The sequence below is a fragment of the Hetaerina americana genome, unplaced genomic scaffold (genome assembly GCF_022747635.1).
Source record: "Hetaerina americana unplaced genomic scaffold, ioHetAmer1.1.p SCAF_7, whole genome shotgun sequence".
NCBI lineage: Eukaryota > Metazoa > Arthropoda > Insecta > Odonata > Calopterygidae > Hetaerina > Hetaerina americana.
In genome coordinates, this window is record NW_027287316.1 from 60,394,268 (window position 1) to 60,408,143 (window position 13,876).

The following is a 13,876-nucleotide window of genomic DNA, read 5'->3' on the forward strand; positions in this document are numbered from 1 at the left end:
GAGTTCTTTCCGTCATCTCCTAATTTTGTTATTTGATTTGGTGCTTGTTTTGCGGTATATGATTTTTGGCATTAAGTCTGGCTGAAACGTGGACTCAATGGTCACCGCTATATTTAAAATCATCCTCTAATACACACCTTTAGTGGACTCTGCTCAGAACTGCCTTATCATTAGGCTCAGTGACATAGGAGTTTTTGTTTTCGGCAACACACAACTGCCGGACTCCTCCGACGATTCTCCAAGTAATAAAGTTGGATAAAGTTAGCATACCACTTATTTTCCAATCATGGGAAAAGGAACATTTATAATTTTGTTACTAGCCATAGGATTGGCATTATTGTACAATAAACTCACGTCAACTCCGCCCGTTCCAACGTTGAAAGACACATGGTGGGGTAAGGGTCCAAAATCTGTGGAAAGTGCGGAAATAACCCCATTTTCAATTAGCGTTAAACCTAAGGTAAGTACTCTGTATATCACTCTGCCAAGCCATTAATGAATATGAGTCGAAAGTTTTTGGAAAATATTTTTCATCTAATTTGGCTTAAGTTGCCTGCGGATTCTATATTCCGACTGCTGTTAGCCATGATTATAAGCATTACTGTTTCAAATTTTTTTTCTATTAACCATAAATCTAAAGTATAATGCATATTTACTCTCTGTTAACAGGTCATTGAAAATTTAAATGCACGTCTCGATGCTGTTCTTGAAACGTTAACGCCTCCTTTGTATGATGTGAACTTCGAGTACGGGTTTAATACTGTCACTTTCCGTAAAGTAATCGACTTTTGGAGAAATAAATATGATTGGAAAACACAAGAAAAGTTTCTGAACTCAGTTCCACATTTCAAGACCAAAATTTCTGGATTGAGCATTCATTTTATACATGTCAAGCCTAAATTAACTGCCACACGTAAGTGATGGAATTTATGAACTTGAGTGCTACTAAAACTAAAAATTATTACATTTACAAATAGCAGCTCGTGGTAAGGCTGAAATATTACCTTTGGCAAGTTACACCGTAATGCTTTTTTTCAGAAACGAAGACTCACAAAGTTTTGCCACTTCTTATGCTCCACGGATGGCCGGGATCTGTTAGGGAAATGTATGAAATAATCCCAATGCTCACTACACCCCGGCAGGATTACGATTACGTCTTTGAACTGATCATACCATCTCTCCCAGGATATGGATTTTCTGAAGGGGCTTACAGGTTGGTGGTGCATTCAATTCCACATATTTCAGTGAGACTTGGAGGAATAGGTACACAATGTAATAAAAGTGCACAGTGTTTCGTAGTAAATATTTTGTGAAACATTACTGTGGCATATTACCTTATGATTATATCATGGCTACAAAGGTTCAAAATAATCCCTTTTTGCAATTATAAGTGATAAATAATGTAAGATGCCCGGAATATCTGATAGTGAGTTTGTAAAATCCCAGATAATCTGTCAAAATGATTTACAAAACTTGCCTCTTTCTTGATGATATAGCAATTTCGTAATGAATGTATTTGGTCTGGGCATATTTTCTAAGTAATGTTCTTGCTGAGACACTGCCAAATTTTTTACAAGAAGAAAATGGTGATTTTATGGTGAGAACTTACTTGCCCCAGCTCCATACGTTCAACAAAATTTTTTTATTCAAATCAATTTTATGTGGGTTTTGTTGTATAGAAAAATGTGAATATATTGCTAATATGTGTCATGCATAGGAGAGCTGTCTGAGGTTTAATATACATCAATCGGCAGTGACAAAGGCACTCTCTTAATTTTTACAGTTCCCTCTTATTAATCAATAAATATATAGCTGATAGTGGAAGTTGATATTTAAAGTAAAATTGTAGGATTTATTAATGACCATAGGAGAATAAAAATGCTTATCCATGATGTATTTCACCTGGTAGAAGTAATCAAGAAAGAGAATGAAGCAACAAAAAAAGCATGCATTTAGATATTTTGAAAATACTCGAAACCATTAACATCAATGTTGGTTTATTGTATATCTTAGGGAGATCCAATCTAAGCGAGCATTTTGATTTTGGGCATTTTACTAGAAATTAAGTTGAGGTCCTGAAGGCTTTTGATATTATCCACGTTGACAAATTAACCTTGTGATTAGTGTAGATAACCTTCAAGTTGATCTATAGAACTGGCTGGATGCAGCCGGATACTAGTTTTTTGGCCATATCTCAATATGAATTAATCTAGGATACAAGTTCTATCAACTTCATATTATTATTTCATGGGAATAATTCTTGATCCTATCCTGCATGCAAATTAAGTGGTAAGTTTTGTAAACTGTTTAAGTAACTTTACATATGGTGATGTTTTCAGGGATATTTTTGAATGATATCTGTGAAAATATAAGGGTGTAAATAATAGTTATTTGGAGACTATTGGTCAGTTATCAGCATTGAGTATAGTCTATCATAAGAATGGGTACAAATTATAAAAAATATATAAAAGTGAAAACAGGGGAATCATAGATGTTACTGCTCTGTTGCGTATTCATGGAACATAAAAGATGATGGAGGGTGCACTGATATACATGAAATTAAATTTCTGATTATGCTTACTAACAGTGAATATATTTTTTTTTACATATCCTTTTATTAGTAGGTCCACGACTTATTTTATTTCACCTGTTCATTTAAACTTTGTGCATCCACCTGCATAGCAGCCACCATTTGTAGTTTCAGGGCATCTGTAGTTTCTAGTCAATGTTTAGTGGCATTCATTATGTAGCAAAAGAATCTCTTCCTCCCGCAATTCTTTTTCTTAAGTTCATTTTGTGATGTTTATTCTGATTTTATATCAGAAAGGGAATTTTAGAGTTGAATTCAGGCCAGATGGCTGAGGATATGGTGTTGAGATACCTAATTGGTCAATGCAAGGGCATATTTGTGGTGTTGCAGGGCAACTGTAGCTGTAGTTGACAATTATTACCAGCTGCAGTGAGATTTTAGGCATGAAGAAGTTGTGGATGTAGAGTGCATAAACAGCAGAATGAAGAAAAACATCGTCAAATTAAAAAAAAATCAACGGAATTATGAATATATATAGAGGAACAGGTGTTAGTGGCAAATTCAGGTCATGGGAAGGAGTAAGTGGTGTTGGGGCATTGAAATTGGTAATACAGGTAAAGCATATGATGTGATATGGTATTACAGTGCCACATTGGCAAGTATCAGTATCAACATCAAATGGACTTAGGACAGTAGTAAAATGTAATCAAATGAATTACTAAAACAGCCTCTGCAATAGTTAGGTAAATAGTCAAAAGTCAAAGGAGGATTCATAAAACTTCAATTGACAATGGTATTGAGTGATCTGAAATGATTTAAGTGAGAAATGTGATCTATGGATTAGAGAAAATTATTACAGTCAAACTTCACACAACAGGGTGTGATGACTTGTTGGAAATTGTAGAAATCTACCAGTAAAAAAAATTACTTGGTAGTTTTTGCATTTTTTCATGGATATGCATGACAAAACAAGTTTTGCTACACTGTAACATAATTATGTGCTCTACATGGATGGAAATCTCTATTTATGGAGCCTTTTTTAAATTAAAACCTTATTTAAACTGAAGTTATTAATTTGCTTATAATTTTAATGGTGTTAGGTTGTCATTGCTTCATTCTGATAGTTTAGAATTATACAACATCATGCACAAGTTATGAAATCGATTAGTATGAGAAAATCGACCAAATTTTGGATGGTATTTAAAAACCAATAATTTAGTATTTTCCTTTCTGTGTGAGCTTTCAACCTCGTGCCAGTGAAATCTAACCTACTGCACACAAACAAAAAGTCAGCTAGGTGAAATAATTAAAACTTTAAGTGACTCATTTGAATTCGTAGAATATATTTCCTGGCAAATTCATGCTGCTTTGCTAGGAGTAAAGTCATGCCCACCACTTTGTATTAAAAATAGGAGTACTTTGAAGCATCACAATTCTGGTACTGATTGCCTTGTTCTTCCCCTTAAAATTTCTTAGAGGAAGTAGCCAACTAAGTTAATAAAATACCTTTAGGTCAAAAATGGAATTATTTAATTTATTAGTAAATGAACGAGCGAGAGCATGTTTCAGTTTACCTTAACTTCCTAGTACTGGCATGTAAAATTGACTTTAGTCTTATCCTGAGTGATTTGTTTTATTTGAGTTCTGCTTTACTGTCTGGCTCATTTCAAAAGCCTGGCATGGGATGTGTAGCCATTGTGCTGATCCATAAAACAAGGTAGCCTTGACCATGGACATTGCTTTAGCTAACATACAGCTTGTCTGCATCTGCTGACCATGGGCAAAATGATCTCCAAGAGAATAGAACTGATTTGGACTAAAGCTCAAAATAAAGGTGCACTGTTTCTATAGGCATGCATTAAGGAATGAGGCTGTGCAGTGTGTATGGCTCTGAGATGTAATCTGAAAGCTTCAGAGAGTGAATCTCTCAGATCAGCTTAGAAGGCTTGATGCCAAAGTTTGTTCAACTGATAATTGCACTAAAATGCGAGAATTCAACAGTGCAGAAATCATTTGCCTGGAATGACAGGCTACTCTGCTGGGAAATTCAAGAAACGGTCAGAAATATCTCAATTTCTTAAAAACAATTGGGGAAAAATGGATAAAAGGGTAGGATTTTATTTTAAAATGCTTGGAATTTAAGATCTAAATTGAGTGTGGTATATAAGTATCAGGAATATCTGATGACAATTTTTCTTGATGTTATGAGGATTTACAAAGCTGCAAGTTGCAATCATATTCATTTGTAACTTGCAAAATAGTGTTTCTTGAACATGCAGGTCACAAATCCATTACTCAAGTCGGTGTTTTCCTCAGCTATGAAATAATAGTAGTGGTTTTTATGGGAGGCGACTGACAGCTAAGGTCATTCATGCCATTAGGGATGGATAGGAAAGGAAACGTGGAAATGAAACCCAGCATCGGCATTAGCCTACTCTTGTCGAAAGGTGCGAAACATCCCATCTGACGGATGTTGTACTTACTCAAAGTGCTCTTCACAAAGCACCTCAACTAGGGATCAGGATACCCAGGACAAATATTTGTTGTCTCCAGGATTTGAACCGGGGCCCTCTCAGTGGGAAGCCTCTACCTTAGCCACGGCAGCATCTCAATCCCCCAATGAAAAAGAAATCAAATTTTGCATAGTATATGAAAATTTATAATTCAGGTTTTTTCCTATTGGGGTGACCTTTCAGCTTCATGCCGATCAATTCTAGTGTATTCCACGCAGGCAAAAAAAGGTCAGGCGAAATAAGGAAGAAATTGTTGGGTACTCATCAAAATTCATGCAACATTCCTCTTCACAAGTTAATGTGATTGTTGACTCAAGTTTAATTAATGGTTTCTGGCGTAACTTTATGGAACCGATTCATTATAAATAAATGAAAGGACTAACTTTGTAGTTCCATACGAAAACGATTTATTCACACGACCCGGATGATGAAGTTTTACTTCGAAACCCGGGTCGTGTGAATAAATCGTTTTCGTGTGGAACTACAAAGTTAGTCCTTTCATTTATTTATTATGTTGACTCAAGTGTTTTCATGAATATGAGAAATCCTGTTTCTTTAAGTTACACTAGTCGGCATAACCTTATCCACAGTTCTAGTTTGTGATTGTGTTTGCAGAGGCCATCATGTGAGAAGGCCCTATCAAAAACCAAAACCATAATTTCAGATGACCTTCAGTGACAACACTGGCATATGAAGTGATGTGGAATGGTTTATGATAAGTCGCCAATTGATTCCCAAACACTTAGAAGAAAAAATTGGGAAAGATACTCCATGTTTGTTGGGAAAAGTCTAGAATGAGAATCAATAAAATGAGTGGTGACCAGGATTTGAACTGGGAGCTCCTAATTTCTGGCCAAGTGCCTTAGAAAGTTAAGCTACTGAGGGTGGTCTCTTTCACTGTGAATTTGTGCACCTTCTTTGAATCCTGATCTAAGAGAATGATTTGTGGTGTGCAATTCTCGCATTTGTGGGCACTGTAGTGAGTGATTTCACCCAAGCTTTTGTTGTGGAATTTCTTGCGTTTCTTTGAATTTCCATATTGTACTTAAAGCTTATTCATTTGTGTGTCCTCTCTTGCTTTCTGCTCGCAAAAATGTTTGTCGATAAAGTCTGTAAAAAGGTTACGAGTGGATTGCTAAAATTGAGTTTAGATTGGATTCAAGTTAAACAATCAGCTTTAGATTACGAAGCACTTATTGCCTCATTTACTGCTGCAATAGAAAGGTCAATTTTACTGACTTTATGTCACTTATTACATGGATTCGAAAGTGTGAGGATGTGTGATTAAAAAATAAAATGTAACTATCAGAGTCATGATTTCCTTAAATTCCAAGATTTGAGTTTTACTGGTCCTTTGCCATTTATGTTTTCTAACACAAGTGGTACTTATCTGTGATGCACAGATGAGCTGCTCTCAAGATGTTCCACCTTTGTGCTTGTTGTAAGTTGCTCATGGTGAATTTGAATGTTCGAAATCACATGTTGATTTCATTACTCTTGTTTACCTTTTCATGAGTTACAAGCTAAAAATCTTCACATGAGGAAGTGAGGTATGTCCTAAACTCTCTCCATTATCGATTAGTTTTTTCCCGTGGGTGTATCCACTTAGCATTGCCTTGTTTTAATGTTTTTATGTCTCAATAATCGTTTTTAATTTCATAGTACCACTCTCGTGGGTAGAAGATTCATCCACATTCCAAATGACTCCGGAGTGGGTTCAACTCTGGATTATTATGAGTAACAGAGTCGCCCCAGTTCGAGCTTTCTTTTTGGCTTTCAGATCTTAGGAAATATTTGGTGGCTGAAGAGAAAGATCTGGCTCCCATCATTACCCTGTTGTTGTGTGAATCTCACGAGATGTATGGTGTGTTTTCTGGCAGAGTTTTACCAGCATTTCATATATACAATTTTGTTTATCACTGAATGCTGCCAATCACTAATAATAAAATTATTTGCTTCTTCTTGTCTCACGAATTAACTAGGCCTTGAAGTAATAGTAACCATTAGGTACGCCAAGCCATTGCTAAAATTTCTGAAAAACTAATTTCTAATTTCGAAAATGATGAAGTGATGCATTGGTTGAATTAATAGAAAATAATATAACCATCATCTCTTTGTAATTTGGGGAAAATAAATAAAATAAGAGACAGATACATATGTAGAAATATTAGAAAAGCAAAGAACTTTAATCACACAAAGTTGAGGCATTAAAAATATTGCAATAGGGTTGTACCAGCACAATGCTGTTGAGAAATTGGTTAATGCAACACTACTCATCTGGAGTGAAATTTTGAGTTTTGGTATCTTTCACTTGATAAGACTCTACTTGAAATTATTTATTTCTTGAGCTTTGTTTGATAGTGCCACACAAATATGAAGACAGTTTTCTTTAATAGGAAATTGCTAATTGGTCTTATTTCACCTGTTAGACAAATTATGTTTGATTAAGGCTTACTAATATGCCACAACATATTAGTAAGCCATGTAATTCCAAAAATGAAGTAGTTATATGCAGTGTAACTCTTCTGTGAATGAGGAGCAATCGGTTCCATTTTTCCCTATTGTCTCCACACCTGTTAATGGAGACTAATCACTAAATAAAGGAATTTGTGTTATATTTCAGTAGTGGGCATGAAATTTGTGTAGAAGATTACCTGTTTGGAAACTTGCACCAATGATTCCAATTGGCTGGTGATTGTAAGGGGACTGAGGTAAAGGAGTGTGATCATTGTACGCTAGTGATTGATTACTTAATTTAACTCTTTAACAGTGTCTTGTGAATGTTTGATAACTTGCTAGATACTAATGCTGTAGAATGCTATTTAGGTAGGCTATGGAATGGTTGTGTGAAATGATATGTTTGAGAAGCATGTAGTATGGCATAAGAAATTCAGATCATATTTGGAATTAACTCTCAAATATATTCTAAATAGATTGCTCTAAATGGCTCCAGTCAGTTTTCCAATGTCACACTTTACATCAATGATTCAGGAAGAATCATTGGGCATATTTTATGGTTAGCATACAATGCCATAGATGAATCACAATGGCTGCTGACCTAATGTTTCGTCCTCTTCGATGGCCCTATCTATATTGAAATACTTTTTTTATAAGTTCCAAATTTCCTAGAACTATTAAAGTAACAGTTAACAAGTACAGTCAGAGTAACAGTTGCTGAAATAAGGAGTCATGCAGCTTTTTTACATGTTCCCAACCTGTCCCAGCAGTCTTTCTGATCTCTTTTCAAGCAGCTGCCATGCCAGTGGTAATTGTCGAGGCAATATAAGATTAGTTTTACGCTATGGAAGTACTCCCAATTGGTTGTTCACATTTTGGTTCATGATTGACAAGTATTTGGTATCAGGCTGTGAGTTGAGAGAAGGTATAATAGACTAATCTGTGCGTACATGAAGGTTGAATTTAACCTTGGTGCTTTCGGTAAGCATACTAACTACTCTGGTCATTGCACTTTGGTAAATCCGTAGTTTCTAGAGTATTTAGTGTGCTTATTATTCGTTGAATCTCCAAATAGTTTTGTACGTAGAACATATAGTGTACTGTAGGCTATAAAGTTAGGCAAACACTCACCTAGGCACTAGTCACAAATACTGATAGCCCTGGAAAGTAGAATAGAAGAAAAATAAATGACAGGTTGGTAGGCTATAGATTTTTGTGTAATTATCTTCTTCGACCAGCATTCTCTGATTACCTGATTATTTAAGGTAAGTACTAGCAACATGAAATAGACATAATAGAAGTAGTAAATCTTCAATTTCATATGTTTTAATATTTTGTGCATGGCTTTTTGTTGCCTGAGCAATTTTTTTTTCTTTTAACAGCAGATGCCATTCTTGTTAACAGTTACTATGTATTTTATGTATAGATTTGTATATATTGAGTGGGGTTACCTTGCAGATATTTAGTTAGTTTCCCATAAAATGCATTGCAAGTAGATTATGGCTTAAAACCCTATCCAAGTATGATTCTTTGTGATGGGTAATGACCTCATATTTATGATATAATTTTTTAACAATGGCAAAAATGTCTTTATCATTTCAGACCCGGGATGAACACTGCACAAATGGGATTGATAATGAAGAAACTCATGGAAAAGCTGGGCTTCCCCAAATTTTACATCCAAGGGGGAGATTGGGGAAGTGCTATTGGATCAGATATGTCTCTCTTTTTCCCTGAAAGGTTGGATTCTATAAAGTTTTCCCTTGAATATGATGGTGATATTTGCTTTTTCCATAGTTGTGTTTTTGTCTTGGAAGACTGGGAGGAGAATGTATCAAATAGGAATTTCAAAATTCCTGGAACGATGTGGGAAGAATATATTCAGAAATGTTATATGAAACCATTAACATCTCTTCATGTTCATTTTCAATATTAATGTGTGTGGCATTACTCTGTCAAAAGTAATTTGTCAAGTGTCTGTGAGTTAAATCTTAGTTTTGGTAAATTTTAGTTTTCTTTATCTGAAGCATCGGGAAATCCATTTGATGCTAAAAATTTTTATTAGAAAATGTTTCTCTTATAGTTATATATGTTGATTGGCATCCCTTTCATCTCCAGTTTTCATTTCCGAGTACATATTTTTTTGTGGGACATGGTAGTTCAGGGGTAGAGCATTGGACTACTGACTGGAGGGTCTGGGTTCAATTCCCAGGCATGCCTCTGGGCACACTCAGCTCCATCCAAGCTGTGTAATTTTTCTGGTACCAGAACATCCTGGGAAACATTGTTGGAACAGGGAAAGGAACTAGTCCCCCTGCCCTGATGTGCATGAATGGAATGTGTCATTGGGCTTAGTATTGTATGAACTCTAACCCTCACCTGTCAAATCGACCTTTGGGTTGATAACTGTGTTTAGGTGGTTGAACTTTAATTCCAATTGTTCCCATGCTTCAATATTGGCCCTGCCCACAAATTTTACCTTTAAGCTCACTGAAAGTTCATTATGTACTTTATGTATGTATGTAAAACTCCCAAAAAATACCGAAAGTCATGGACCATGTCACTTGAAATTCCTTTGACCTAAGGAAATCAGCCATAAATTATCAAAAAAATACAAGGCTAAGTCAGTAAGTCACAAGGTCAGCAAGGCAAATGCAGGAGCTGTTAACGAGCATTTCATTGGGAATGTTTGGAACACCCACTGTACAGTCTAGACTTATTCCAAAGTAATTTTCATATGTTCGAGCCCCTTGAAAATCATTTGGGTGGCCGAGATTTTGAAAAAGATGATTCCATAGGGGTTACTCTTTGCCTGCAGCAGCAAACAAAAGACTGATTTGGTGCTGCCTATCAAGGATTTGTAAAGAGATGGGATAAGTACCTGAATGTACAGGGTGAATTAGTAGAAAAGTGATGTAAATTTCTGGAAGTTACTTTGATTATTTTGCCTCTTCCGTTTCATGATTTATTATTCACTTACCCATGCTAGTATTTACTTCTAATAGAGAAAGAGATGAGGGTATTTATCAAATAATGTTGATATTAAAATTGATCTTGCATACATTTTTTTTCAGTGTCCTTGGCTTCCATTCAAACATGTGCTTCACCTTAGGCCCAATGCATTTCGTCAAACTGTTCCTTGGCTCCATCACATGGCCAACTCTATTTGCTGATGAAATCAGTGCATCACACATCTATCCTCTTTCAAAGACAATGTCAAAGATCATGAGGGAGTCTGGGTATATGCACATCCAGGGAACCAAACCAGATACGATTGGTAAGTGTTATATATTTGTTATCATGTAATTTTATATTAGTATTTATCTTATAAAATTGTACAGTTCAATATGGTAACAATGGCAGTATTTGTTTATTAATTATTTGTTAAAGAAATGTATGTTTTATTCCTCAGACTCCTTGCCTATATCCCTTTACTCAAAATTTAATTTGTGTTATTTTTGTATGGAAGGTCCTCAGAAAATAATTTGTACAATTATATTGCAGAGCTGTTTTAATTTTAACTGTAACGTATCCGCTTAAAAAATTGCGAAATTAATAAGAAAGAATTTGGGTATCCTCTGAAAAGAAAAGCTCTCATCATATGTTACTGCTGTCATAAAACAGCTGCTGTTATTGTTGCCATCTGATACGTTTCTAGTGAGAAGTATGCAGTTTTCATGGAATTGTAATGAAACGATATAGAATGGAATGGCAATATACAATCTAAAACTTTTAATTTGACTAGAATATGTAATAAACTAATTGCATTTTATTAATATGACATCAGCATTATTTGTTAGCAGTTTGTACTTTTGAGTTGGGATTATGGCACTTTTGAAATCCATTATGCAATTTAAATAACACCCGGAGTGATTGTCAGAGAATTTTTTATTTTTTTACAGGGATTGCACTAGGAGATTCTCCAGCTGGATTGGCGGCGTACATCTTGGAAAAATTTTCAACCTGGACCAAAGAAAGCTGGATGACTTCTCCAGATGGTGGCCTGAATCTCAGCGATAAGCCAATGAAAGGAAGTGGAGGAAGTAATCTTATGCCTCTCACAGCTCTTCTTGATAATGTTATGATATACTACATAACAGGTTCCATCACCACTTCAGTAAGACTGTACTCCGAAAACTTTGCTCCAGCTCGTCTTTCATCTCAAGTCGATGCGTATGTTACCACTTTCATATTACTGTAGTAATAGTTTCTCATCTATTATGCCTTAGCTAAATTATCCCGAAATTTCCTATCCAATGAAATTGCTAAGTCAAGAGTTTTGAACAGTAAACCAGGAAACTCCAGTTCATTTTTAGAGATTAGTCAAGGTGCAAAAGTATCAATGAAATTTTTCTTGGAGTTTCTCTGTTGAAATGGTATTCTTCAACTCTTTGTTATCAAGTTCAGAAAGTTGAAAAGATAAAATAATGTGTGGTTAAAATAAGACCAATGAGGGTGGTTCGAAAAGACTGAAAAAACTGCTGTGTGTTTTCGTGATGCAAAGATGACTTCTTGGTGGGCTATTCATGGATTTTTTTCTTGCAGTTTGGTTGCAAAACAGCCTAATGATAATGCATTGTTATCAGGTCACCTGTAATAGTTTGACCTGTTTCCAAATGGTAAATGAAGATAATTTGTTGAAAATCCCATAAAACAGTAGTCGTAGATTCTCAAGCTGAATAGACAGTCTGATCCTTCTTTAGTACAGACTCCATGCTGCTAACCCATTGCTTGGACTGTTTGTTGGTTTCAGACATTTAACCTGTGTGTCCATGTTTCGTTAGCAGTGATGAAACAAAACATTTAAGTATTACAGATTTTGCTGAAACTTTTAAAATGTGAGGACCCACCATTTTGACTTTTGTAACACATGAATATTATGTTCGCAGTGCCCGTTTTCTCCTACAAAAAAAATATTTTTTGGAACTAGCGCATGAATTGCTTCAAATGACACGATACTATGTTTATAAATAGCCCACATTTGTTTTTCCCCAAAATGATACAAACATATTAGAATATGGTAAAATTGATACGAGAGATGATGGTAGTTTGACCATGGAGAATTTAATTTGAATCTCAAACAGAAAGTGCTGTAATATTGGCATAATAACTAACTGAACTGGTCTAAATACCAAAAGATGTCTTTTTTGCTTGGTTTTACATGTCATTTCTTTTGTGTAAAATTAAACTTTAAGTGAAGTACCCAATGGATAAACTGATATGCATCTACGTTGAATATATATCAATGCCTATCATCTTGCTTCAGTGACCCAAGTTTCTGAGCCATGCCAAACAATGCTCATAGCTGCTGAAGTATTTGCCACATTTCTTCAGCATCCTTACTCAATACCCCTGTCATCAATTCCTGTGAAAGTGCCATTGCCTAACCTTTTTTTCTTAAATCCCAATTACTTTGACTGACTTGATCCAAAGCAATTCCAAGATAGGAAAACTGCTCTCTGCTTAATTTATGACTTGCTATTTTAACTCGGAAGTTAGCCTTACTCCTCCATAAAAATCTTTCAAACTGCATTTTATTAACATTTATTCTCATCCTATACCTATCACACTGATTTTCTAATGCACTCATCAACGATTGTAACATCTTGGCTGAATGGTTTTCATAATGGAAAATTGTTAATGTTTTATTTTCGTTTTAATCCCTTCTGTGTATAGCATTCCGGTAGAGACAGTTCCAGTTGCCTGTGCTCGGTTTCCTGAAGAACTTATATACATGCCAGAATTTTCAATACGAAGCAAGTTCCATCGTTTAGTACACCTGAGTGACCTTCCTCGTGGAGGTCATTTTGCTGCCATGGAAGAGCCAAAGCTGCTGGCAGATGATGTCTGGGATTCTGTGAAATTGATGGAATTGGAGAATATGAAAGATCAATTGAAAAAGGAAAAGGCTGAGAGGGAGAAGGCTGAGAAGGAAAAGGCTGCCAAGGAGAAGGCTGAGAAGGCAAGGGCTGCCAAGGAAAAGGCAGAGAAACAAAAGGCTGCTAAAGAGAAAGTAGAGAGTGGCAAAACAAAGCAAGCCTGATATTGCAATCACAAAGAGTAAATGAGACTGTAATATGTCATTTTTTTTAAGTTTTAATAAGTTGATTGTTGGCAGCTTGGAAGAAACGTGTGTTTCGTTGTATTCTTGTGAATAAAAATCATGATTCAAGATTTATCATCTCATGTTTTCTATCAACACTTCATTGAATTTTCAAATCAATCATTCAATTCATTCAAAATTACTTTGTATATATTTGTTTTTTAATGAAGTTTAGCTGTGTAATTTAACTCCATTCTGTATTATTATTCTGCATCAAACAATTTACTAATAATGCACTTCTACATAAAAGCCAACAATCTGCAGCAATGGCAT

The 13,876-nt window shown here is 35.3% G+C and overlaps 1 protein-coding gene across 1 annotated transcript; it reads left to right on the forward strand.

The window, feature by feature from the left end:
• Window positions 1-133: 133 nt before the first annotated feature.
• Window positions 134-13,674, forward strand: LOC139696855 (juvenile hormone epoxide hydrolase 1-like; the record flags this gene model as incomplete). Its single annotated transcript, XM_071595735.1, has 8 exons — window positions 134-242; window positions 321-460; window positions 670-913; window positions 1,039-1,213; window positions 9,103-9,240; window positions 10,575-10,777; window positions 11,403-11,673; window positions 13,177-13,674. Coding segments are annotated over 8 exons (1,647 nt in total), but the record flags the coding sequence as incomplete, so codon positions are not given.
• Between the last annotated feature and the right edge of the window lie 202 nt (window positions 13,675-13,876).